Source organism: Enhydra lutris, unplaced genomic scaffold (assembly GCF_002288905.1).
Source record: "Enhydra lutris kenyoni isolate GAN:26980312 unplaced genomic scaffold, ASM228890v2 scaffoldscaffold9, whole genome shotgun sequence".
Classification (NCBI taxonomy): Eukaryota; Metazoa; Chordata; class Mammalia; order Carnivora; family Mustelidae; genus Enhydra; species Enhydra lutris.
The window spans coordinates 10,933,504-10,960,442 of record NW_019154093.1 but is presented as its reverse complement, the minus strand read 5'-3'; the positions used below and the strand labels follow the sequence as shown (position 1 = coordinate 10,960,442).

At 52.9% G+C, this 26,939-nt stretch overlaps 2 protein-coding genes across 2 annotated transcripts in view; one reads left to right on the top strand and one right to left on the bottom strand.

The window, feature by feature from the left end:
* The first annotated feature begins 619 nt into the window (after positions 1 to 619).
* Positions 620 to 16,001, top strand: LOC111143302 (collagen type IX alpha 2 chain). Its single transcript, XM_022496951.1, is given in 34 exon segments — positions 620 to 691; positions 1,903 to 1,935; positions 1,937 to 1,978; positions 3,281 to 3,316; positions 3,401 to 3,463; positions 5,149 to 5,202; positions 5,314 to 5,349; positions 5,453 to 5,476; positions 5,758 to 5,811; positions 6,153 to 6,206; positions 6,312 to 6,359; positions 6,565 to 6,621; positions 6,705 to 6,758; positions 7,036 to 7,089; positions 7,485 to 7,538; positions 7,636 to 7,689; positions 7,807 to 7,860; positions 9,005 to 9,058; positions 9,491 to 9,544; positions 9,775 to 9,828; positions 10,736 to 10,780; positions 11,123 to 11,176; positions 11,813 to 11,866; positions 12,159 to 12,212; positions 12,299 to 12,370; positions 12,629 to 12,664; positions 12,767 to 12,811; positions 12,907 to 12,939; positions 13,101 to 13,172; positions 13,174 to 13,248; positions 13,492 to 13,546; positions 13,854 to 14,042; positions 14,842 to 14,919; positions 15,348 to 16,001. Coding segments are annotated over 34 exon segments (2,067 nt in total). The 3' UTR covers positions 15,548 to 16,001.
* Positions 16,002 to 22,265: 6,264 nt separating this feature from the next.
* Positions 22,266 to 26,939, bottom strand: part of LOC111143391 (zinc metallopeptidase STE24) — a 40,996-nt gene continuing 36,322 nt past the window's right edge. Inside the window, exon 10 of the mRNA XM_022497095.1 lies at positions 22,266 to 23,987. Within this exon, the coding sequence (XP_022352803.1) occupies positions 23,763 to 23,987 (225 nt within the window). The 3' untranslated portion in view covers positions 22,266 to 23,762. The remainder of the gene's footprint in view (positions 23,988 to 26,939) is intronic.

Genomic DNA, 26,939 nt, shown 5'->3' with positions numbered 1-26,939 from the left:
GGAAGAGGTGGACGGGGGTGTTCCCGGGATGGCTGATCCAGGAAGGGCTTGCGAGGGTTTTCACACGGAAGAGGAATGATGGTCTGTGGAATTGGGCGAGGTGGGTGGAGGCCTCTGCTCCAAGGTCTGCAGGACCTAGGACTCGCTCTCGGCCGCCTGGGCCCTGGAGGAGAGAGGACGGACCCAGGCCGGGGCTCTCGGGCAGAAGTGGCTGAGGACGGCTCAAGCGATCGGGCGCGGGCTGCGGGTCAGGGAGAAGGTGCCGGGCCCTGGAGGTCAGGCTGGAGGAGGACGGCCCTGCGCCTCCTCCCAGAGAAACGGGACCACGGTCTCAGTTCTGCGCCCCGGCGGCTCCTCGGGCCGCAGAGGGTGGGCGCCGGCGGCGGGAGGGAGCGGGGCGGAGCTGGGCGCAGGGCGCCGGCCGCCCACCCCCGGCCCTCCTCCCTTGGCGCTCTCAGGTGACAGACCCCGCGGCCCCCGCCCCGCCCCGCCCCGCCGCATATTCCCGCCGCCCCGCCTGCCCCGTCGGAGAGCAGCCAGCGCCGCCGCGCCCAGAGCCTCTGCGGGCCGGTACGAGCGTGGACCTGGGCACCCGTCCTCCGCGACCCTGCTGCCCGCCATGGCCGCCGCGGCCGCCCCCCGCAGCCTCCTGCTGCTCCTCCAGGTGCTCGGGCTCGCCCTGGCGCAGATGGTAAGTCCCGCGGCCGTCCCTGCGGGGGGGCCGGGGTGCGGGGAGTGGGGTTTAGGGTGAGTGACCCAGGAAGGCTGGTGAAGGGTTCGGCCTGTCTCCCGCTCGCCTGGCAGGCACCCTCCGACCCCGGCTGGGCGCAGCCCCGAGGCGCCCGTCCCCTCTCTGGGTGTGAATGCAGGGCGCGCCCCGGTGCCGCGAAAGGAGGCAGACGAGCCGGGGAGCCGGAGGGACCCTGTCCGCAGACGCTCGGCCCAGCCTGGGACACGCAGCGTGGACAGGAGCTGGCGCCCGGTCCTGGCAGCCCCGAGAGCCCAGGTGGCGCGGGAGACAATGGTGCCCATTCACGGGGCTCCGGAGCCTCCGCCCCGCCTCCTCTCGGGGGGCGCCGGCTCCAGCCAGACGCCGCTTGGGCCCGGCTGCTGCCTCTCGGTCCCGCTCCGGCTCCTGCGCCCCCGTCGCGCTGCCGAGTGTCGCCGGAGGATTGGGGGGGCCTAATGGGCCGGGCGCACGACGGGGCTGGGCGCGGGCTCCAGGCTGGCACTTCTCGCCCGGGAGGGCGAGGGCACCTGGCGGGCGCGGGCCCCCTGCCTGGGTCGGGCTGGCCCCCGTCTGAGGACAATCTAGGGGAGGACGGAGGAACGGTGCTGGGAGAGGGGTGCTCTGAGGGGAAGGGAGAACACACTTCCCTTCCCTACGTCCCCTCTCGCTGCGCCTCCCCCACTTTCCTTTCGGGTTTACCCGCACTGGGGGGTGGGGGGGGTTACCTGTTGTTCACCTAAAAATAATAACACGAGCAACCGTTGATTGGAGCCAACCGTCTGCTGGGCACCGCCTCCCCTGCCAGCCGTGACTCCTTGCGCCATCAGCATCTCCATCTCTTCCCCACCGCGACGGCGCGAGGGCAGCCGTGGTCCCGTGGAAGGAGGCGGGCGGCCCTAACCCGGAGTCCCGGCTCCACCGCTTACTCTCCGCGATCATTCCTAATCTTTCTGAGCCTGTGTCCTCAACTGCAAACTGGGGCTCGTCCTAGTATCCGCCCCCCCCCCCCCCTCTGAGCATTCCCTAAAATGAATATACCTCGGGGTGCACAGTGCGGGACACAGCAGGTTCTCAGTACAAAGAAGGACGCAGTTTTTTCCCGGGGAGGTTCATGGCTGGGACGCCCGGCTCCCTGCACAGTCTGAGGGCTGCACCCCTGTGTGTGTTTTCAGAGAGGTCCGCCCGGAGAACCGGGGCCCCCGGGCCCCCCCAGGGCCGCCGGGAGTGCCTGGATCTGACGGCATCGACGTGAGTCTCTAACCTGGGACGGGAGGGGGAGGGAAGCTGCGGACAAAGGGGAACTTTGTGAGCCCGGGTGTGGGGGTGGGGGTGGGGGGCTGGAAGCCCCGGCGGTGGGGTCGGTGCCTGCAGATGCAGCGCCCCCTGTGGTGAGTAGGCGGCGCCGGCCTGCGCCACAAGGAGACCGTTTGTTCTTGGAAAACCTCAAACCAGCCCTGAGATGGGGAGCCCAGAGCCCGTTATAGCCGCCCGCGGACAAGGAGCTGCTGTTACCGTCTGCCCGCCGGAGCTCCCACCGATCCCTTATCCCCCACCCCTACTCTCCCGTCTTTTTTGGGGTGGGAGACGCCTTAACATCTCGCTCTGCCCCCTGGCACATCCGGATGCTTCTTCAGGTTGGCTTGGAAGCCTTGGACAGACCGCTGACCAGCCGAAGCTAGACTCCTGTCTCTCCCTTTGCATTTTTCTCCCCGATTTAGAACCAGCAGGCCTTGTTCCCTGCTCTCCCTAGCATGGGGAGGGTTAAATGCCTCATTCAGGAGGCTCCCCCAGGAGGCCAGCTCCATGTTTACCCGTCTGGACAGACTTCTATTTAACCTGGTGCCCCCCTCCACCCCAAACACAGGGCGCTGGGTCCCCGCCAGGCTCTCTGGCCGTTGCAGGCCCTGGACGCCTAGAAGGCCTCTCTGCGGTGGACTGGGACTCCACAGGCCATGTCTATCTGCCACCATGAGTCCTTTGTCGCTGGGGGAGGACATCCTGCCTGCCTTGGGAACAGACTGAATCGGCCCCCTTCGCAGGCCCTCTGGGTCCTTGTCCTTTTCTTTTCCTGACCCCAATCCAAAAAAAGAGGAGCTGCCCACCCAGCTCTCCTCCCCTTCATGTTTTTCTGAAAGTCCCAAATTTCTTCCACCCTCGCCCAAATCCAAGAGGCACCCACTCTCTGAGGTAACTTGGAGCCGGCAGCCCTCTCTGCAGGCCTGTCACTGGCACCTCAGCGACACCTGTGTGCCTGTAACCCGCAAGCCTGTGGACAACCTCCTCTCCCGCCTGGCTGCAGGTGGTCTCAATCCACCTAGGTTTGGGGGTTTTTTAGTTTTGTTTGTTTTTTGTTTTTGTTTTGAGGGAAAGGAAGGTATTACAAATTTTAAAAATTAAAAAAAAAAAAAAAAAAAAAAGCAAGGCTGAGGGGACCCGGGCAGAAGAAAAGAGGGTGAGGAGATCAGCATGTGGGATCAGCCAGGGCCTACATGTGACCATTTGCTCTAGCACGAGCCCCAGGAGGCTGCCTGACCAACTTGTATCTTTCAGGGTGACAAGGGGCCCCCGGGGAAAGCTGGCCCTCCGGTGAGTGCTTTTTCACCTTTGACCTTTGACCCTTCCAGTTCTTGCCCTCCTCTGGCTAATATTTGGCCCACCTCTGTCTTTAAGGGACCTAAGGGAGAGCCTGGCAAAGCAGGGCCAGATGGGCCCGACGGGAAGCCTGGGATTGATGTGAGTACCTGAGTGTGAGCTAAAGTAGGTTTGGGGGACGCCTGGGTGGACGCCTGGGTGGCTCAGTGGGTTAAAGCCTCTGCCTTTGGCTCCGGGTCATGATCTCGTGCTCCTGGGATAGAGCCCCACATCAGGCTCCCTGCTCAGTGGGGAGCCTGCTCCCCCCACCCCCTCTCTGCCTGCCTCTCTGCCTACTTGTGATCTCTATCAAATAAATAAATAAAACTTTTAATAAATAAATAAATAAATAAACAAAGCAGGTTTGGGCTCCACCCACTGACTTCCAGAGCCCCATTCAGGCATCTTCCCTGCTCTTTTGTTCAGAGCAGGACAGCAGAGACTGTAGAGCTATGAGTTCCCTTCACCTTCATATGACCCATGACTTTATGGCTGCCCTAGAAGCATGAGTCATGGGCACATGGGGGCCCAAAGAGGGATTCTGTTCACCTGCAGCCGATTTAGTCTCACTTTTCTCACAATTTCTGGCCTCCAAGTATCAGATTGAATCCTATAGATGGAGCTGGCCTTTCTTTCCCCCATCCCTGCCTTACCCTGCCCCCTCGAAGCCCCAGGAGCAACTCAGGAAACGAAGATTATCCGCTGATACCACAGAATTCCCAGGGGCTCCAAGGTCATGAGCTTCTGGACACAGCCAGGACTGTTGGGACAGTCATCTGATTGAGGAATACACTTGGGTCAATCACTAAAAGATCGGAGGGAAAAGAGATCCCATGAAGTGCCTTTGTCCTGCTGCCTCAAGAGGGGTCACAGGAGCTATGAGCAGCTCCACGGCCTCTCCAGATTTTCCCCACCCTGCAAAAATTAAAAAGTACATAGCCTTGGGCGTCTGGGTGGTTCAGTGGGTTAAGCCTCTGCCTTCGGCTCAGGTCATGATCTTGTGGTCCTGGGATCGAGCCCTACATCGGGCTCTCTGCTCAGCAGGGAGCCTGCTTCCCCCTCTCTCTGCCTGTCTCTCTGCCTACTTGTGACTTCTCTCTCTCTGTCAAATAAATAAATAAAATCTTAAAAAAAAAAACAAACCAAAAACCATGGCCTTCCACTAGCACAATGGTTCTCACATGTATGCAGAGAGGTAAACATGATTAACCCATTCTGCAGATGTGAACAATAAGGTTCAGGAAACGTTGCCAAGGGCAGACGTCAAGAAATGGCCCATCCCGGGGTGCCTGGGTGGCTCAGTGGGTTAAGCTGCTGCCTTCGGCTCAGGTCATGATCTCAGGGTCCTGGAATCGAGTCCCACATCGGGCTCTCTGCTCAGCGGGGAGCCTGCTTCCCTCTCTCTCTCTGCCTGCCTCTCTGTCTACTTGTGATCTCTCTCTGTCAAATAAATAAATAAAATCTTAAAAAGAAAAGAAATGGCCCATCCAGACCAACATCTAGGTCTTCCAGGCTCCTAAACTGGGAGGTGTGAAGCCGATGCAGATAAATCTTTGGGCCTTGGTTTCTCATCTTTTGAAAGAGGGTAATCGTTCTGCCTGCTTGCCTCCCAGGGTTGCTGTGGGAACTGGGGGAAGAGAAAACAAGGTGTTGGGGCCCCTCATCCTTCATGGAGTGGGGTAAAAGGCAGCTTGGTCCCACCCAGGAGTGACCTCAGGCCCTAGCTTGTCCCATGTTTCAGGGGTCAGGTCTGCCCTTTACTGATCTACCTTCTTCTTCTTCCTCAGGGTCTAACTGGAGCCAAGGGGGAGCCTGGCCCCATGGGGATCCCTGGAGTCAAGGTTAGTGGCCCGCTGGGGGCTTGGCTTGGGCAGTCTTAGGGAGGGTCTATAGTAAGAGGAGCGGGGACACAGGAGACCCCAGCCTCTGAACCTCTCCCATTGCTCTTTCAGGGCCAGCCTGGTCTCCCAGGTCCCCCTGGTCTGCCAGTGAGTGTAATCTGCAAGGGTTTCAAGGAACCCTTTGGGGGGCGGCGGGCAGGGGGACTTGCAAAAGGAGCCATGAACCCAATCTCCTTTCCTTCTGTTCCAGGGCCCTGGCTTTGCTGGACCTCCTGTAAGTCCTCTTGGATGGGGCAGGGCCCCTGGGACTCTTGGGGAAGGAAACAGAAGGGCTTTTGGGGGACTGGCCATCCAGGGGAGGGGCCGGCACACTGTGATGGTGTCAGGAATGGGCAGATGTGCCTGAGAACTCTGGGCCAGCCACACAGGGCCTGTCGGCAGGCCCTGGAATTCTCTGGGCTTGGTTGCAAAGTAAAAGTGGGGAAGGGGCTTATCTTTGTGTCAGGGTGGGCTAACCCTCCGAGGCAGCCTGGCCAGTGATGCCTCTGCTCTTAGGGGCCACCCGGACCTGTTGGCCTCCCAGGCGAGATTGGAGTCACAGGCCCCAAGGTGAGCCCCAGCCACCCCTCTGCTCACTCCGCCTCCTGCCCTTTACCTCCAAGCTGGCAAGCTGGGGAGTCTCGCCAGTAGCTCCTGAGCCTCCTTCTGGCCAGCAGAGGGGTCTTCTAGGTTTGGGGCAGAACCCCCTTGTGCTGAGCCCACTCACCTCTAGGTCTTTCAGGGAAACCAAGGGCTGGGGCCATCCCAGATCACAGAAAGTGACCTGGAGGACAGGGTCGGCTGGGCAGTAGCAGGGACCCGGGGGTGGGGGGTGGGGGGAAGATGGGGAAGGGAGAATGGGGGAATGGCAGAGCTGGGTGGGAATATGATTTGGCCCCTCTTGCTTCCAGGGGGATCCTGGACCAGAGGGGCCATCGGGGCCCCCAGGGCCACCCGGCAAACCGGTAAGTGTCCTCAAACTTCCCACGTGGGTAAGAACAAGGGTCTCTGGCACAAACCTGGGGTGGAAAGTTTCGGGTCAGGCTCCATCTTCATACATCTCCTCTCAGGGCCGACCTGGAACCATCCAGGGCCTGGAAGGCAGCGCGGAATTCTTGGTGAGGAGGCCGTGGGCCGGGGCTAATGGGAGCAAGGGGTGGGTCCTCTTCCGAGGTAGAGTCAGGGCTCTGGGGAGGGGCTGTGGCACAGAGGTTCAACCAAGTGGGGTGAGAGGAGGATTTGGGAGTTGGCAAGCTGGGCAGCACTGCCCAGATGACCTGAGCAGGCCGGTGAGCACAGAACCCAGTGGGATTTTCTTTCCAGTGTCCAACCAACTGTCCAGCGGGGGTGAAAGGCCCCCCAGGGCTGCAGGGAGTGAAGGTAAGCTACTGGCACAGTCTTTGTGGGGGGCAGAGCAGGTGTTTGGGAGGGGACCCCACATGGAGTTCCCTCCTTCCCTCCAGGGGCATCCTGGCAAACGTGGGGTTCTGGGAGATCCTGGCCGCCAGGGGAAGCCGGTGAGTGTGTAGGAAGAGGGCCTAACAAGAGCCTTCCCTTCTTCATCCCTTCTCCTTCCCCTATGGGTCTCTGGGGACTGAGCTTTGAGCTGAGAGGCAGGAGGCCTATGTTCCAGGTCATTTTGCCCAGGCAAATGTCCCATCTGTCACAAAGGACTACATGGGTTCTAGGGTCCTTCCTGTCTGCTTTTTCTGGGAAGGGGACAGTATCTTTGGTTTTCTGTATGTTTGTCTCTCCATCTGCCTGCCTGTCTGATCACTCATTCCTGCCCCATAGGGTCCCAAAGGAGATGTGGGTGCCTCTGGAGAGCAAGGCATCCCTGGACCACCGGTAAGGAACACTTTCCCCCGGCCCTCCCCTCCCCATCCCAGGAGATCTTAGTGGAGCCATTCCCTGGGTTTGGCCTCCAACCTGTAGAAGAAACACCTGTGTCCAATTGGCATGTCTCTGGGTGGGGAGAGAGCAGCTGAGGCTGTCAGAAATTGAGGGACAGGAACTAAGGCTTTCAGCCAGAAGACCCAGCCAAGGCCCTAGCTTTACCACTGTCCCCTGAGTGACCCTGGTGAGCACCTCCCCGATCGCTGAGCCTCAGCGTCCCCTCTCTGAGATAAGGACTATGCTGCCTGCCTCCTAGGGGCATTGTGAAGATCAGGGGTGGGGATCAAAGAAGATATGATGAAGTGGGCCTTTAAATTGACATTGCTGTCATTCTTCTGTCTTGACAGGGTCCCCAGGGCATCAGGGGCTACCCGGGCATGGAGGGACCCAAAGGAGAGACGGTAAGTAAGTAGGGCGTGGAATGCAAGGGTTGTCACGATCAGCGCTCTGGCCTCTGGGGTCAAGCCTGGACTGACTGTAACTCTTTCCTCTCCCCAGGGTCCTCGTGGGTACAAAGGCATGGTGGGCTCCATTGGTGCCTCTGGGTCACCAGTAAGTATCCTCTTGCTCCTGTACACATACCTCCTCCTGCTGGAGCTCCTAGGGCTGCAAAGGGAATGTGGCTCCCCGGAGCCCATGTGATCTAAATTCATTTGTCCTTCTTTCCAGGGTGAGGAAGGTCCACGGGGGCCACCAGGCCGAGCAGGGGAGAAGGGCGATGTGGTGAGTACTCAGCAACCCCTTGTTCAGTCAGGGGTCCTGGAGAGTACTTGGAGAGGCTCAGCTCCCCGCCAGGGCTCCTGTGTGAGCGGGTGCGTGCATTAGCCTGTGTGTCTTTGAGGCTGCATGTGTGCGAGTGTGTACTACTCTGTGTCTGTGTGGCTGCATGAGTGTGTGTGCGAGCATTACTCTGTGGGTCTCTGCGGGTGAGTGACCAGTGTGGGGCAGGAGCCTCTGTGCTAGGGGCCCAGTCACCCCACCAGCCCTCACTTCTGCAAGCCCAGCCTGTGCTGATCAAATTCAATTTGGGAGAAGCCATGGGATCCAGTCCCAGGCTCATTGCGACCAGACAATGAAATTCCAGCAAATCAGCCATGGGGCTAATGGGATTTGGTCCACATCCCAATTCTCTTAACTTTTTTTTTTAAATTAATATACTTCATTCCTGAGCAGTTTTGAGTTTATAGAAAAATTGAGCAGAAAGTAGCCTTTTTATTTATTATGGAACTTTTTAACATATATAAAAGTAGAGACTTATATAATGAACCTCCATATCCTTGTCTCCCCAAATTGACATTTTGCCACCGCTGTTGCTCATATTTTTAAGCAAATCCCTTAATATCATGTCACTTATCCCTAAATACTTCTGTATGCCTCTCTTAAAAACAAGGACTTTTTTCTCCTATAATCCCAGTATCTTTATTATCATACCAACAACATTATCAATGATTCCTTAATATCAGCAAATAACCAGTCTGTGTCCCGTGTTTCCCAGGTACCTCAAAAATGTCTCCTCACGGTTCTTGTTCAAATCAAAACCCAAACAAAGTCCAAACATTGTATTTAGTTGTTATGTTTCTTCAATAAATGGTGCTCAGAGCACAGGTGAGAGAGGTCTCAGTGAGCACTGGATCCTTCCCCTGCACTGCCCAGCCTGGCCCAGGCCCAGGCCCAGGCCCAGGCCCATCACCTCAGCGCTGACCTTGACTCCCTCCCAGGCCTCTCTCCTCCAGCCCCTGCACAGTGTGGGCTATTCCAAGGGGGATCCTGGGACCTGGAGGTCACTCTTCTCAGCTGCTTCCCTCTCTGAACAGGCAGACGGGGGTTCAGCTTCCTGAAGGTGACCTCATTTCTATCTACTTTGCAGGGCAGCCAAGGTGTTCAAGGACCCCAGGGAATAACAGGCCCAAAGGGAGCAACCGTAAGTGGCCTGGGCCTACCCAGACAGAGAGCAGGGTCAGCTCTGTCCAAGCTATTAGAGGATGAGGAGCCTGGGATTCTAGACTGAACTCTTTTGCAGGCGGGCTGCTCTATGACCTTGGCAAATGTTCTCTTTGCTGTGCCTTAGTTCTTTCACCTGTAAATAGGGCATGTGGTGATGTAGTAGAAGTTTGGGGAAGCTTGTGGCCATCTGGAACACCTATCACCCACACAGAGGAAGGACTGTGGTCCATTCCCCAAAATCCTCTTCCCATTTCTGCTCCCTTCTCCCAGTTGGCTGGTGGGGGTTCTCGAGATAACCAGACCCACTTCTGACCTGTACACGGCAGCTGTCACAGAGGGATATGGCTGGGCAGCCTGACCCCAGGCATCTCCTCACTGTGAGTCTCCCTTCAACTTCTCTTCTGAGCAGGGCCCTCCAGGCATCGACGGCAAGGACGGGACCCCAGGCACACCTGGCATGAAGGTAGGTGCGGAGACTGCTGGTTGGTTGCGGAGGGTCAGGGCCCCTCCCAGCTCAGGCCCTGAGTCTAATCACACTGATCCCAGAGGCCTAGGAGACTGAGATCCTCAAGTGTGTCACTGACACATCCCTCCTCACCTTTGGGCCTCAGTTTCCCTACTTGCACTTGGGTTGAAGCCATGGACTCTCTAGCTGAGCTTTCACTTGTGCCTCTGGTTCTCTGTCTCTCCCAGGGCAGTGCAGGACAGGCGGGGCGGCCAGGAAACCAAGGCCACCAGGGCCTAGCGGTGAGTGTGGGGTGGAGCACTGGGGGCTGCCCCATGGGCAACTTGCTTCTCCTCCTCCATGTTGCCCACTTCCCCATGGTGGGATGAGTGGCTGATGAGGCGGAAATTCACAAACCCAGGGTCCTTGCTATAGTCTCTTGTCCCTACCCAGCCCAGGCCTCATCACTACCTCTGTGGCCTCTGGCCTCGCTTAGGCCTCTTCATTTGGACAGTTGCTCCAGCCTTCTCCTGGACCCTTCTAGTTCTCCATGTTGGCTGCTTCCTGCTCCAGCACCTTCCATGGCCGTCTTTGCCTCCAGGAGAGTCATTCCATCCAGTCATCCAAGAAGTAGTTATTGAGTCCCGAAACCACAATGCTTGTCCTCACAGCTCATCTTCACATTCAAGGACCACCACAATCTGACCCCACCCTATCCTTCCATCCTCATCAGCCACTGTGCTTCTGTGTCCTCTCCTTTCTCCACACGGCCTTGCCTTTTCTACCCCCACACCTTCAGGCCTTTGCAGGTGCCTCTGCCTGGAATGCCCTTCCCCATCTCTCTCAGCCTTCCATGTCCATTGCACACCTTCTGGGAGCCCAGTCCATGGGAGCCCCCCTCCCTCCCTGCTGGGGGTACTGAGGCCAAAGCCAGATATCACGCCCAGGTGCAGACCATGTTCCCATATCGCATGTGCCTGTGAGCGCGGGGTGTTCCTCTTCTCCCCATAGACTATAGACTCCTGTGTACACAGGGCTCAGGACACAGTCAAGTTTGTGATGTCATGGCTGGGCCTTCTGCTGTTTGGCTCCAACAGGCCAGGGCTGAAGAAGGGAGGGAATCTGGATTGGGGGGGGGGGAGGTAAAGCAGCAGGTGCCTGGGGCTCCCCAATGCCAGGGGAGAAACTGATATCAATTTCTTTCTCCAGGGTGTGCCAGGCCAGCCCGGGACAAAAGGAGGTCCAGGAGACAAGGTAAGGTGACTCCAAGCTGGGGACGGATTTGGCTTGATATCAGCAAGGGAGCCTGCAGGCAGGGTCCAGGGATAATGGCTAAAAGACTGCAAGACCCAGGCCTCACCCCAGGTTCAAAGACATGGCCTGGACACAAATCCCTCGGGCCTAACCACCTCCCTCTTGCTGCTTCCCCCCAACCCCTGTGGGGACAAGATGGCATGGACCTGACCAAGAACACTTTCTACCCAAGTCTTTTGGTTCTAGATTCTGTTTAGTGTTCACCAGGCTTCTCCAAGGTCAAGGGCTTGACTGTCCCTGCTCCCTCCCCCAGACTCACCTTAAACCTGTGTTTTCCTGCAGGGTGAACCAGGCCAGCAGGGCCTCCCTGGATTCTCTGGTTCTCCTGGGAAGGAGGTGAGTGCCTTTCCCCTGACACAGGGCTCTTGCTTTGGTCCCCCTCCCAGGCCTGAAGACCCTGCACTCAGTATGGGGGCCGGGGTGAGAGTGTGGGGTGAAGCCCTAGTTTTGGGGGTGATCAGGAAGCTAGTCTGGGTTGTGCCACTGACCCACTGACCCAGGGACACTCCCTTTCCCTCTCCGGGTCTTTGTTTCTCTATGTACAATGCAGTGATGGTGGGGATTGCTTCTGTCCCATATGGGCATGATCTGTTCAGACAGCCAAGCTGACTGGGGTGAAGAATCCAGCAGAGTCATTCATTCACTCATTCATTCATTCATTCCATAAATATTCACCAAATCCCTGCAACATGTTAGATGCTGAGATAGTCTCCTACTCAGAGCTTTCAGTTTGGTGAAAAAGATCTTAAATATGTGATCACATGATGACTGACTACAACTGTGTGGGGTCCTACTGAAGGAAAAGTATGGGGACCCTAAGAACAGGGGATAAGGGAGGGCTTCCTTGAGGAAATGAGTTAGCTGAGACCCAGGTTGGATACGGGGTTAGCCTGCCGTGGAACCCAGCAGGTTCCACGTGGTGGGGAGGGAGCCCACCAGGCCTATTGCTCACTCCCAATTTCTGTCCCCCAGGGAGAGCCAGGACCTCAAGGAGAAATTGGACCCCGAGGCGTCATAGGGCAGAAGGTAACAGTGGTTCCCCCTCCCCCAGGGGCCTTTGCAGCAGTTAGCACTATTGGACCCAGGATCTGGGTCCCATCAATGGCTCCAGCACCTGCCTAGTCCTGCCCAGCCTATGTGAGGCCTTCCCACAAGGGCCCCAGTCTGCTGGTCTGTGAAGTGGAGCAAGGGACCTCCATGCTGGGAGGACGGGAATGGAGGGCATCCTGGCCAGCAGGGGCTGGGGGCTGGAGAGGGGGCTGAGGAGGGGGATGCCCCTGCTGAAAGTCCTCGGGTCATCCTTTTCTTTCTGTTTCAGGGTGACCAGGGTGAGAGAGGGCCTGTGGGGCAGCCAGGCCCTCAAGGACGGCAGGTTAGTGGAGGCCAGCTGTGAGGGGCAGTGGGGAGCAGGTCTGGGCACCTCATTTGATTTCCTGCTCTGGATTCTTTTCTCCTCAGGGACCCAAAGGGGAGCAAGGCCCTCCCGGAATTCCAGGGCCCCAAGGCTTGCCAGGCATCAAGGGAGACAAGGTACCAAATGGGGTTGGAAAATACCTGAAAAGAGGCCCCAAGTCCTGCGAGGGGGCCCGGGGGGTGGGGGAGGGAGGGCATGGGCCTGGTAGGTGCTTCCTGAGTCTTCCAGGGCTAGGGCGGGTCCCGCGCAGCCCTGCGGGGGCGACGCGGAGCTGCAGAGGGGTGTGGCTAGGACCGGGGTTTGAGGGAACCCGAGTGGACAGCGGTCCGGGGAGAGGGGAACTCAGCAAGTCCGTGACTCCCCGCTTGCTGCAGGGCTCCCCAGGGAAGACCGGACCCCGCGGCAGCGTGGTGAGTACCAGCGCCTCCCTCACCCACGTCCCGGGAGGAGTGCGGGGCGGCGGCGGCGGGCAGGGGTCCCCGGTACCCTGACTCGCTGTGCTTCCTTTGCAGGGCGCCCCGGGGGTGGCCGGCCTCCGGGGAGAGAAAGGCGAGAAGGTGAGCGGGCTGCGCCGGGGCAGGCGGCGGGACGGGGGCAGGGGGCGGGCCCCAGGGCTTCCGCGAGTCGTGACCGAGCTGCCTTGTACCTGCAGGGAGAGTCTGGCGAGCCGGGGCCCAAGGGACAGGTGAGTCCAGCCCCTGTCCCGCCTCCTCTCCTTACCCCCACCGTCCCCCACCAGCTCCCCTCCTCGCCACCCCCCACCATCTCCCCCCCCCGCCACCCCCCCCCCCCCCGCACCGGCGAAGTCTCATCCCCTCTCTGACCCCCCGCCCCCCGCTTCCGCAGCAAGGAGTCCGCGGAGAACCCGGCTACCCGGGCCCCAGCGGGGATGCGGGCGCCCCCGGGGTGCAGGGCTACCCCGGGCCCCCCCGGCCCTAGAGGACTGGTTGGAGACCGAGGCCTGCCCGGACTGCCCGGGAGACAGGGAGTGGCGGTGAGTGGGCCCGGCGGAGCGGGGAGCCCGTGGGGAAATCCCTTTGCGGGTCCTGCTGATCCCCCAAAGGCCGGGAGTTCCTGGAGCCAGCTGGCTTCCCCGAGGCCGGTTCCAGGCCCCACAACGGGCAGGCAGGGGGTGGGTGTGGCAGGAGGGATTTCAGTCTGATGCTGCATGGACTTCCGGTGGGAGCATGGGGGGCCAGCCAGGGGCTTCTTCCTGGAAGGCCTTGTCCGCCTGCAGGGTCGAGATGCCAGCGACCAGCACATAGTGACCGTGATGATGAAGATGATGCAAGGTGAGGGCGGCGCAGCAACCCCTCCTCTTCCTAGTCCAAGTCTGGGCGGTGCCACCCTTCAGCAGCTTCTCTGAGTGGCCTTGCCCAAGGGGCTGCAGGCCCGGGTACTCATTCCAGCTCTGCTTCGGAGAGGCCGGGAACTTCTGTACATCTCTGGCCTCCCTGGATCTTTCCGCAGACCGCGGAGGAAGGGGAGATGAAACACACAGCTTTTGCCTCTGCACATCCAGGGGCTGGGCCTAGGGACGCTCTGTTTCACTGAGCTGACCCCATGCCACAGACCTCTCATCTCCCTCCCCTCCTCCAGAGCAACTGGCAGAGGTCGCTGTGAGTGCCAGGCGGGAGGCCCTGGGTGCAGTCGGGATGGTGGGTCCTCCAGGACCCCCTGGGCCTCCTGGGTATCCAGGCAAGCAGGGACCCCATGGGCACCCTGGCCCTCGGGGTGTCCCTGGCATCGTGGGAGCCGTGGGTCAGATTGGCAACACAGGGCCCAAGGGTGAGTGCTGTTCTGTGGTGGGAATGGGGGCTGGGCGGTGTGGACTTGGCCAAGGCCGGGAGGGTTGGGTTATGGGTTATGTGGACTGATGGCTCAGCCTCTTGTTTTCTCTTTCATCATCTCCCCTCTCAGGATGAGGTACACTTTCCCCCATTCCCATAGCAAAGTTTTCCAGAAGTCCTATGTGACTCCTGGGCTTGCTTTCTCAGTGGCAAATTGATGGAAATGAATGTATTGTTTTATAACCTGGTTTTTTTTTGGGGGGGGGGTTGTTTTGTTACAGATCTGCTTAGTGGTGCCCCATAAACATCTTTCTGTGCCTCTGGAAGCTCAGAGGCAGGTCAGCAATGTAGTAAAGCAAGTAAACTCGAGTCACAAGACAGCTGTCTGTCTAGACTCTACTACTTTGTCCTTGTAGACTTGGACAACTTACCTGATAATCTCCCTGGACCTTAGATTTATCATCTGTAAAATGGGGGATTTAATAACAACCACCTCATAGCATTGTCCTGAGGATTACATGTGGGCGTAATTTATGTATGTAGAATTGGCACATAGTAAATGCTATGGTTATTATTAGTTGCTTTCCTGTAATGAACTTGATTGGCTGTCGCCTTCCATCCTGCCTGGACCTTCCTTTATTTAACCAGTTCTGCAGGCATTTCCAACTTTCCCCTAGTATAAACTAGCACAAACCAGGAATAATTGCTATATGAAATAGAAATGAAATAGCAACCAAAGTAGAAAAAAAAAAAAAACATTCTCCAGTTCTGAAAAATGACCGCTTCTTTCTTTACAGGAAAACGCGGAGAGAAGGGTGACCAGGGAGAGATGGGACGCGGGCACCCTGGGATGCCAGGGCCCCCGGGGATCCCAGGTAAGACCTTGACCCTGCCTAGCAGCCCTGGCCCTCAGCTCTGGGATTCCTGACCCGCAGACACCTGGGTCTCTGCCATGGAGGCCTCCTGCTTGGCCATCTCAGTCCCATGCCTCCAGCTTTGGCGTTGCTTTGAGGCACCCAGGAGCACTGGGTGGGGTCTGGCTGGGAACTGGACCACTGAGATGCTGAGGAATTCCTGGCTTGCACCAAATTCTGCTTCATGGAAGAAAATGAGGAGGCATTTGCTCCCCAAACTCACTGAATGGGAGTTGGGAGTGATGGACAATGTCATGCGACTCTCAGACCCTGTGTCTAGGCCTCAATCTCGATCTCATCCAGTCCCCACCTCCCTGAAAAACGGGACTTGAAATCCTATGGCTGAGACAGGAGAAGGCCTTGATGTCTTGGTCTTCTCCCTTTCACAGGACTCCCTGGCCGGCCCGGCCAGGCAATCAACGGCAAGGATGGAGCTCGAGGGTCCCCAGGGGCCGCAGGAGAAGTAGGCCGGCCAGGCCTGCCAGGCCCCGTGGGGCTGCCAGGCTTCTGTGAGCCTGCAGCCTGCCTTGGAGCCTCAGCCTATGCCTCCGCACGCCTCACGGAGCCTGGATCCATCAAAGGGCCATGAGCGCGAGGCCAGGATAGAGCCTGGCGGGCATCCTGGGGGGAAAGGACTGGGTTTCCTCTGGGTGGACATGCATCCCAGCCCTCAGACCAGGAAGCCAGCCTCCCCAGGACCTTCCATCTTGGACCCTGGAGTTCTGAGAAAAAGGAAATTCTAAAATATGGGGGAAGGAGAGGGCGGGCATTGGAATGAGAAGGTGAGGCCAACAGACAGGGCAAATGTCACTGGAGAGTCCCAGTTCCAAAGAGATGGGTGGCTTTCCTTCCCAGAGCCCAACTCAGAAGTTACCAAAACAAATGTCTCCTTAATCTTGCCATCCTCCAGTGGCCATCCTCTTTGGGGTGGGTGTACTGAGGTCTCTGATGGTCCCTGATCCCACCTCCTTCCCCTGGACTTGCTGGGTGACTGCTGGTGGGTGACTACCCTGAGGTTGCTGTCCTGAAGCCAGCCCCACTACTTCCTCCCTGCCTCCTTCCCATCTGAGTATTTAAACACCCATCCCCCTTCTCTTTCTGGCATGACCCCCTCCCACCCACCCACCCTGAGATCCATCCCGGCCTTTCTGTAAATAAAAGCCCCTGACTTGGGTACAAACTAGGGTGGGAGTTGCTGGGCTTCAATCCTGGTGGACCCAGGGTGTTGGGCTGTCACTGGGCCACCACTGTCTGGGCGGGATGGTCAGGGGCTCCTCAAGGGGAGGCATGCACCTTCCTCTGGGCACACCCTGAATTGTGAGCGTAAGGACAGCATGCTGCCTTTGAGGAAGGTCTGTGGGAAGGACCTGGGCTGGAGTCAGGATGTGACCTGCTGTGTAACTTTGAGCAGATCCCTTCACAGCCTTGGTATGGCTACCGCAGGGACTCAGCTGTGTCCCAGTAGGACACACCCGGGGTCTTGCCAGGGCCCAGCACACAGAAGGTCCTCCTGAGACCCAGCATGCACCATATGCTGGCCCTGGGGAGGAGCTGGTCGTGCAAGACTGAAAGACTTGGTTTTTGCCTTCAGGGGTTCCCAGGTCTGTGGGACCTGGATGATAGCAGAAGTGATATGCATTCACGCCACTCTCACTCGGGACGTCTAGGGGAGACTGGCTTAGATCTTATGGGTACCCCTGCACGCACTCCCAGCCTCATAGCTTTGTAGGCCAGCAAAGCTGCTTGGAGCAGCAGGAGGGGCAGGTAAGGGCAGGACGGGCACCTCAGACTCATGCAAGGATGGGAACTTTTCATATTCAGGGAGTAACCAACCTTCATGCTCCTATTACTGATTTGGGCATTTGTTCCCAAAGAAAGCATTCTGCAGGCCTCAGCCGCTCCTGAAGGCATAGGACTCCAGTCTAAGATCCAAACATTTGATGGAGTCCGGGCTCTCCTACACCTTACCTTAAACTTGGCACTAGGTCCCCATGCAAGCTGGGACACCCTTCTCTGAACAGCAGGGCAAAAAACTCCTCTCACTAACCCACCCCCAGTTTTCCCTCCCCTGCCCCCCACACCCACACAAACACATGTGACATCTCAGTCCCCTTAGCCCAACTGAGGGACAAACAGGAAAGATAAGCTAAGGCAGCCCTGTGGGACAGAGGTGGTCTCAGCCTCAATGCTTGGAGAAATCCTATATTACAGCATCCCAGCCTGCCCTCCACGTCCCCCAGGAGGCCCCACTTCCACCATGGCTACTGGAGCAGGCTCAGGGGAGGAAGGGAGGAGGGTGGGAGCAGCAGGGAGGCGATTTGTACCTGGTGGGGAGGAGGGACCCCCTTCCTAGGCGGAGTCACGCCTCTGCGGGAAGCCTTGGGCTTAGCCTTGAGGTGTCCTCAAGTGCTGGCCCTGGGCTTTCCGTGGGTTTCTCTGCAACTTTCCAGAAATCAGGTCCACTGGAGGATTTCAGTTACCACTGGAGGATTTGATTTTGAATCTTAGGCAGAGTTACACCTCATTCCTACGACTCGGGTATCTAAAAGGGCTGAAAGATGGCTGATGATTCCTCGGCACCAGTGCCTGATAGCCTTTCTAAGACTTCCTGGAGGCTGAATTTCACCAAGGAAAATTCCATGTCCTTAGTCTGATGCACAAGACTCCTAAGCCTCTCTGACCTCATGTCTACACTGCACTCCAGCCATGCCAGCGCCCAGGCGGCTCCCCACACAGGTCGCGCCCCTGCTGGGATTGCTTTTCCCCACAATCCCATCCCTGCCAGTGTCCTCACTGCAGGTCTTTACTCTGGAGTGACCTTCTCATCCCCACCCTGATATCCCAGATTCCCTTCCCAGGCTTTATTCTCTCCCCTTTGTACTTGTCACTATTCAACAACATCATGTAAGCTCCATAGGGCAGCAACTTTGGTCCCTCGTTTGCTGCTCCATTCCCCAGCACATAAAACAGTGCCTGGTGTGAGGAGCTAATCCCATGGTGACTACAGCAGGGAACCATGTATGCTATAATTGAAACTTGCTAAGAACTTAAGGGTACACACACACACACACACACACACTGAAAAAGCACCTGAAAAGAAAAAAAGTTTCAAAACAAACCAAAACCAAACAAAAAGATGCCTGGCACATAGCAAGCATTCAATACATAGGAAGGAAGACCCCACCCATCATTACACCAGGAAGGGATTTGGTCTCAGCTTGTGTGGGGCTGAGGCATGTTCCAAGATGGAACTTCTTTCACCATCAAGAAGGAATCTCCCCAACTGAACCAAGAGACAAAGTCTAGTGTAACAAAAATGAAGTAGGAACTCAACTCCCCTGTTTGCAATTAGGAAAAGGGGGATTTGGGACGCCTAACAGAGCATTGCATCAAGTCAGCCCAGTTCCCTCCAAAGGTTCAGTGGCTTCTCCTCCATCATGTAGCCTGTGAGGACTCAAGGTCCCAAACTTGCCCCTGGCAGAGCTCCAGGAGCCTGGAAGTTGGGATTTTGTTTCAAGTAATTTAGTAAATCACTAATCTTCCAACCCGGCTGGCCAGCATCCAACCCACGCTGCTAAAATCAACAGTGACCAGGGCTTTCAGCCAGAGCTCTGGTGTTTTACTGACACACAGGGTCTCGAGGTGGCTGCTGGGTATTTTGGCACTTTCTGAAGTGGGCATCGATCTGGTGGACCCCGGTGGGCTCAGAAGCAGACGAGGTCCTCTGCCAGGTAAAGCACTGCATAAGAACAGCAGAGCAGCAGAGAGGCTGTGCTTAACCAGAGGTTATGCTTAAGTGTCTGGAGAAGGGCAGAGATACTCCCAGGATAAATGGTGACCTTGTTTCTCATCCACAGGACAAGGACCCACACAGCCAGTTGCTTTGGTTTCTGGGCCTGTCATGTCGCCCATGAGGTCACAAAGTCTAGTGGTCTAGCTCTAGGTGGATGAGGAGAAATCTGTCCTATGTCCCTTTGCCTACCCTATCTGATAAAGACCTCATACGCAACCTGTCCCAAACCGAAGACTTGCCCCTGCCACCAACCGCTTCACCGTACCTTATCTCAGTAACTAGTTCTACCGTCTACCAGGTGCCCAGACCTGAAACCTGGGTCATCTTTAATTCCTTTGGCTTTCACCCCATCACTAATTCATCACCAACCAGGTCGATTTCTCCTTTTCACTCATTTGTTCAGCAAATATCCCTTCATTCCACAAATACTGCTGTCTCCCCAGCTTGAACGTAAGCTCTATGAAGACAGGGTGTTCTTGTCTGTTTTGCTCACTGCTGGATTGCTGGATCCTCTGGGCCTTCAACAATATACAGTATTTAGCAGGAACTTAATACCTATTAAATGAGTATTATTCGGGAAAATATCTGCTTTATTATGGCACACACACCCCTTGGGCCTGGCCCATCTTCCTCTGCAGGCTCATTTTGCCTAACTTCTTGCAATTCCTAAAATGCCCCACGTTCTGATGTTTTTACAACTGCTGTTCCCTGGAATGCCACTTCCGCCCTTCTTTAGTGGATTCCTACTCCTCTTTCAAAACTTGGATCATGTCCTTTGGTGATCCTCTCCTCCTTCCCAACTGCCAGCTTGGATAGGCACTTTTTTGTTACTTGTGATTATTGGCATCATAGCAATTACGGTAAATTATTAACAGTAACTATTGCTATTAACCACTTAGCTTTTATGATCAGATATCGTGCTCAGCACCCTGCCAACGTGATCTCATTCTGCCTCACAGCAACCCTGTGACACAGGTGTTATCTCCACCTATCATGTTAAAAAACACAGTAACTCTCTCGACGCCACTTCCACCTACTGCTGTCATCCCATAGTTTTGCTCTCTTTTATGGGAACAGAGTGTTGTCTGATTTGGCTACTAGCTTTCCACACTGTCCTTCTCAGACTGCTTTGCTGACTTCTCATCTTCCCTGTACATGAAGGTCAGAAGGCTACATGGCTTGTCCTTGGACTCTTGTTCTCTCACTCCTCTTGTGATCTCCTTCAGTTTCATGGCTTTAAATTCCATCCCTACGTCCCTGACCTAGACTTCACCTCTTAAATCAATCCATTTCTCCAAGTGCCTCCTCAACATCTCCCCTGAGAAGTCTGGTAGGCAAATCAAACTTAAGCGGTGTGCAGTGTGTGTCCCCACCTGCCCCTCCAGAATGCCCATCTCCTTCCTCCTTCCCCATCTGTAACTGGCAATTCTGTGCTTTCAGTTACTGAGGCTAAGTACACTGGAATCATCCTCTATTTTTTTTTTTTTTCTCACGCCCCATATCTGCTCCATCAGCAAATCCTGTTGGCTCAGCCTTGAAGATACACTTCTCCAACCAACCACTTCTCACCACCTCCCTGACTACCACCCAGGCACCATTTTTAGTGCTTGCCAGAAGTACTGCAGAGAGCCTCTTAAGTAGTCCTCTGGTGGCACCCGCGTTCCTCAACAGACCAAGAGTAGTGATCCTGCTAAAACAGAGATTAGATCATATCACTTCTTGGCCCCAAACCCTCTGATGCCTTCCTCTGCACTCTAAGAAAAGCCGGAGTTCTTACAATGGCCTACAAGACCTTGTAAAATTTGCCTTATCCCTACCTCTGATTGTATCTCCCACTATTTCTGTCTAGTACATTCCATCCCAGCCGCTCTGGCCTTCTGGAGTTTCTCAAACACACCAGACTGACTCTCACATCAAGCCTTTATACTTGCTATTCCCTCTTCCTGGAATGTTCTTTCCTAAAACACCTGCTTCCTGCAAATCACCTACTCACTTCCATCAGGTCTTCTTTGTTTGGACATTATCTCTAGCAACATCTTATGAGCACTGTATTTTAAATCACAAGTCCTGGTGTGCCAGGGGGGCTCGGGTGGTTAAGCATCCGATTCTTGGTTTCAGCTCAGGTCATGATCTCAGGGTTGTCAGATCGAGCTCCACATTGTGCTGTACGCTGACTGTGGAGTCTGCTTGAAATTCTCTCTTCTGTCCCTTCCTTTGCCTGCATGCACATGTGTGCGCTCTCCAAAATACCATTATAAAAAAATCTTTAAAACATTTTTAAATAAATTCTTAAAAAAAATAATTGTAACTCCCACTCCTCACATATATGCACACCTCTTAAAGGCTCTCCTTTTCCTCCAAAACATGTATCACTGTTTAGTATCTATTATATACATATTCTTTGCCTATCTCCTCCACACTAGAATGTAAACTCCATGAGGGAGCAATTCTTCTACCATCTATTTACTAGCATATCCCCCAGCACCGAGAGAACACACCTTGGTACAGAGCAGGGACTCGGTATTTGCTAAGCAACATGTGGAGAACTGAAGGCTCAGTCATGTTTTCTTTGCATAGCACCTAGGACAGAACATAAGGCTCTCAGGTAGTACTTAGTGAGCTTCCTGCTAGTGATGAGAAAACACTCAAAACAGTCAAAGCAACATAGTGCATATACGTGCAGAAGAATCCAAAGGACTGATGAAGAAGACCAAGCGGAAAAAGGCTTCCTCGGGGAGGGGAATGCCACACAAAGGATTAAGGATGACAGTGAGACTATAAAGGCCAAGGGCAAGCTGGCACCATCAGTGGAACTAAAATTATTGACTTAATCCTAGGAACTCTACTCCTATCCTAAATAGAGGTAAGGTTTACTAGAAGCTCTCAGACTTCCGCAAAGGGCCAAGTTAGACAAAAGCAGTGTATACTCTACCTTCGATTCGGAGATCAACACACTGAGGTCGTACCATTTTACCTGAGGCCTGGATCTGCTTTGTCCTGCCCCTGCACATTCAGCGAGTATCAGGGTACAGAAGGCCTCCTACTTCCTTGGCTGGCCTCTCTTCTCCTGCCCCTGATTGGGTAATACCTCGGGAACCCACCGGTACCGTCCGCCATCCCTATGCCTGTGCCATCCATAAACTGGAGGGAACTAGGTCAAAACAATCACCTATTAACTAGCTAGTGACGGCTGCCCCAGGTAAAGGAGCCCAAGGAGGCAGGTGGAGCAGACCAGATAGGCCCAGGACCGTCTGAGCTAATGGAAATGGAGGAGGGGTTCCAGATGAAGCTTCTGAGGAAACATCAAGAACCAGCGGCGCTCTGGAGCGGAGCGGGAGGTAGGCACTGAGGAGGACCGGAGCGGCTGAGGCACGGGTGGTGCTAACGTCACTCAGCGGCGGGGCTGCTGCTTCCTACTCTTCACGACTAGCCCTCAGCTCTTCCGGGGCTATAAACATACATCTAGGTCACAAATGACACACAATTTTGTCAAATCAAAGACAAAGTCCATCAATCTGCATTGGCAATTTTTAATGTTTCACTTGTGCAGAACGGAAATTTGTATTTAAAGGCACAGAAGGAAGGAAAGGTAGTTATCACAGCGTGAATTCATGGTTAGAGGATGCTGGAGAAAAGCAAAGGACTGCTCCTCTTTAGCCTTAGGAAAATAAATAATGCAGTACTAAACTAGACCTTTATTTTTATTGTATTTCCATGTAAAGACATTACCTAGTATGAGCTGAGTAAAAGACTTTCTGGCCAGATACCAAAGGTGCAGTTGATTCCACTTTGGAATAAACGCCCAGAAGGGAAACACTACCAGAGAGTGGGAGCTCTAGGCAAAGTCAGTTCTCATTCAGAAAATGGACAGAGATTTGAAGCAGTCAAACAGCTCTGAAAACTGGAACTCTTTCATGATACTTGTTTTGAAAATAAAAATTAGCTGCATATCAAGAACTCTAATTTTCAAAAATGGAATCAGGCCTGATTAAATAGTACTTATGACCTCCTGATAAAAATTACAAAAATAAAAACCAAATCTCTTCTGTCCTTGAAAGAGATATAAAACTATATTTTTTCCTGAAATACCTTAAGAGAAACATCAGTATTTCACCCTTATGTCTCTTAACATTTCCTTTCTTCTTCTTTCCACATTCTGGCACTTTAAAAATAGCAAAACCTGTTCAATAGGGCAATTTCTGCTAAGTGAAAGGATGTACTGTTTTTGAATAAAAGAGTATAAATGAGGAAAAAGCTGAAGGTTCTGAAAAATACTAGTTTACCTCTAACGGGATCATATCCACCATGTAGAAATAAAGATAAAGACTGATATTTTCCTAAAAACAAAAACAAAACCCAGTGATTTAAAACATTCTAAACATAATTTATAATTTCAAAGCAGTATTAGAAGCTCCTGATCCGTGTGAAGCAAGAGAGGGAACCCAGAAATTTGGTAGAATGGTAGAACGTATTCCTCACTGCTTTCATTTAATTAACACCAGCCTTACCGATTATTTTCTTCCTTATTTAAAACATTGATTGGCCACGTTAGATCACAATAGCATGAAAGCAAAAAGAAATCTCAACTTAAGTATGAGCACAATGATTTGGGACCACTGTCTCTGCCTCACACAGAGGATGCTGAGGGGGTGTTCCTCTTTTCAACATATGCCCCTAAACACATTATATGCAGATTCCATATAAGTGTGAAAATAAAACAAGTTTTGTATTTTCTCAAGTAATTTTAAAAGTCGATGGTAAATTAGATGCTAAAGATAAAACCATGCCTTTTAAAAACATTAAGCCTCAAAATTTCTTCCGGTGTTTTTTTTTTAAGAAATGGATTATTAAAATCATTTTTTGACATGAGATATTAAATGTATTTAAATCTGGGTTTTTCTGTACTTAATAATTTTCCTTTTAAAAAAAAAGTTTAAAAACATCAAGAGCTGGAACATGCTGCCAGGACAGAAATAATCAGAATTGTCTTCAGTCGCAGAACCTGGGCACCTCAGTCTTGTTTTGAGTTTTCCAAAGCTTGAAGCCTCTCCAGTAGTGGAGGGTGAGAGTAATGCCACATTGAAAACAGCCAGTCCGAAACAGGGAATCCCAAGTTATCTTTGTTTAGTTTGATTAAAGCAGAATATAAGTCTTTAGCTTTCCCAAGTTTCTTGGCAAATGCATCAGCTTGAAACTCAAATCTGCGGCTTAGGACTGTTAGACAGAAAGAGAGAACCTGAAAAAGTAAACAGAAGAGTTTTAACCACTGCCCCCGACGGCTGCATGAGCAAGGCTGCAGGGGAGGTCAGCTCAGGATAAGCAGAGCAGCAGGCCCAAAGAAAGATCACTCATATTTAGGGAATCTGAGGTGGGGAATTATTAATTGAGCTCCCCCCCACACACACAAGCAAACAGACTAGTTACAGATCTATATCCCAATGAATGTGATTCTGACAAACAAAAACATGAATTTTTAAGAATCTGCCATGTGCCAGCCACTGAGGGAGGCACTGTACATATTCCCCAACAATCCCACATGGTAATTACTCTAACTGCTGTTTCACAGATGAGGACGGTGACATTCAGAGGAGTGAAGTAACTTAGTGGAAGTCACAGAGCTAGAAGGTGCTGGCACTGAGAGTCTCGGTGGCTCTCCCGACCACGCACACTGCCTTCCTCAGTGTCAGCGTTAAGTCGTGGTGATTTCCATTCAGACTCTTTCTTTCTCTAAGAAAACATATTTTTGCTCACTAATTCCACATAAGAGGCTACAACCTCTATCTAATGACAACCTCAAAACTGAATTTTCTACAGTGTCCTGAGCTATGGCAGCATTGCCAGAATATGTATCCAGTCACTGAAGATGAATGACCATTACAAAGGAGTCAAATTTCATTTGAAAATACAAATTTCTAGGGAAAAAACAATTTCTTTGTACACTGAAGAACTTCAGGATAAATGACATGAATTCTAGTTTTTACCTTGAAATACTTCAGCAATAAAACAAAAAATAAGTCTCTTATTTGTACCTCTCACTGCTACTAGCAGATAGAGAGTTTCAAAATAAAGTCTGGGAGTTCCTAATACCTTCTTAAACATATATAAAGCTATTATCTGAATTCTGCCTGCAATTTCTACATCTTGAATAGTTTTTTAGGACAGGATCATCATGTGGTTGGTCCCTATCGGCCTATCTGAATCTCTTATTAAACACGTAAGTAAAAACATAAGATACTATGCCTGTACCTTCCTACTTTGCTGTAGGCTTCCAGACTCTTAATAGGGCAATTTTCCCAACTTTCCCAGGAAAACAGCTCTTTCCTATCATGCCTCTTTTTTTTTTTTTCTTTTAAAGAATGAATGTCATATTGGGTTCTTTTTAAAATTTTTATTTATTTATTTGTCGGGGTGGGGGCACAGGCAGGGGGAGTGGAGGCCCAGGGAGAAGTGGGTTCCTTGCTCAGTGAGGAGCCCAATGCAGGACTCAATCCCAGGCCCCTGGGATCATGACCTGAGCCGAAAGCAGTCACTTAAGCGACTGAGCCACCCAGGCGTCCCTCCTATCATGCTTTCTTAAACACTGACGTTAAGCATAAGTTTTTTTGTTTAAGTATCTAGTCCTTTTGAAACAAATCTTCTGGGCTAAGATTTTTTAAGCAGTTGCTAGCATCTCTGCAAATTAATCACACTTCCAATTACTCTAATACCCAACATTTATTTAGGTGGTCTTGGAAGTGAACTCAACCACTCAATATAAGGAAGCAAACAAGCAAACAAAAACCCTCTGCACAGCCGCATTAGCTGCCACAAAGGATAACCACTAACTCTGTGCGCGCCTATACTTCGAATAGGACCCTTCAAATCAGGCCAGATCTAGTAACTGCTGCTTCATGAGTCTGATGATCTGGCTTTCCCATCTACGGTAGGTTAAGGATGAAAACTAGAAAAGGGTAACGATAAGGCAAAGTCACATTGACAGTAGTGGATTATCAACCTGACAGTGAGGAAGAGACAAAAAAAGTTAAATAAACAGCATAACTGCTTAAAAAGCAAAGTAGTGGGGGGTCATTTAGTATACATAGCTCACTGTCCCTAAGGCATGCCTGAACTGTGACAGAAGACAGAAGCGGTAGAATCATTAAAAAGTGTCCTCTCGAGGCGCCTGCCTGGCTCACTCAGTGTAGCACGCAACTCTTGATCTCGGGGTTGTGAGCTCAAGCCCCACATTGGGTATAGAGGTCACTTAAAAATAAAATCTTAAAAAAAAATGTGTCTCTAACCTCTTTAAGCAGTAACAAACTGCATAAGGAATTTTTATAAATATTTTCAGTAAAAAAAAAAAAAAAAGATTTTAAAGATAGTAAATCTCAGTGCTCTAGAAAACTTTTAAAATTTAAAATTTAGCTTATGTGGACAATGCTATGCAAATATGATCTATTCCTCTCTATTTTTCTTTCCAAACTTTTCCCCCTCTGTAATGGAGAAACAGGATACATTTGGTTTATCTCAAAATCTTTATAACCTGTCTCAAAGAAAGAATCGTTCTGAATGGAAACATCTCAAAATCCCCAATATTATTTCTTGGCTTAATGATTTCTTGGCTTAATTTGGCTTAATTTATCAAATATCATACATGTTGTCACTATCAATCCATGCCTTACCACCTGCATGGAGTCCCCCTACTGAGCAATCTGAGTAGTGGTTCTTAAAATTTACTTACCATAATATACCCAATTTTGATTTAAAGGGCCTGTGGTGGGACCCCCAAGGCTGTTCTGAAGTGGGCAGTCAGAGAACAGACCAGAGGAACAGTGTCATACAGCCTCCCACATCTAGCTGTATATATACTCAACTATCACTGTTCCATTCCCTCACACACACAACATGTTCTGCCAAGCACAGGGGAATGTGTGATTGAGGACATAGCATTCCAATAGTTAATCTCCATATACCAAGTCTCGGAGATACATGTTAGATCAAGGTTTCTACCACCAAAGTCTAGTCCTCCACTCCCCTGCCCCGCCCCCCCCCCCCACCCCCCCCCCCCCCCCCCCAACTAATAGTATGCAAGCATTTGTTCATTTGGGCTTGGGTTTTTCTGCTACTTTCTTAGATGCACCAGTCAATCAAGGGACTAAAAGACTTTGTTTCATCTACTTGTTAAAACTGTAGCTTTCTTTATTTCTTT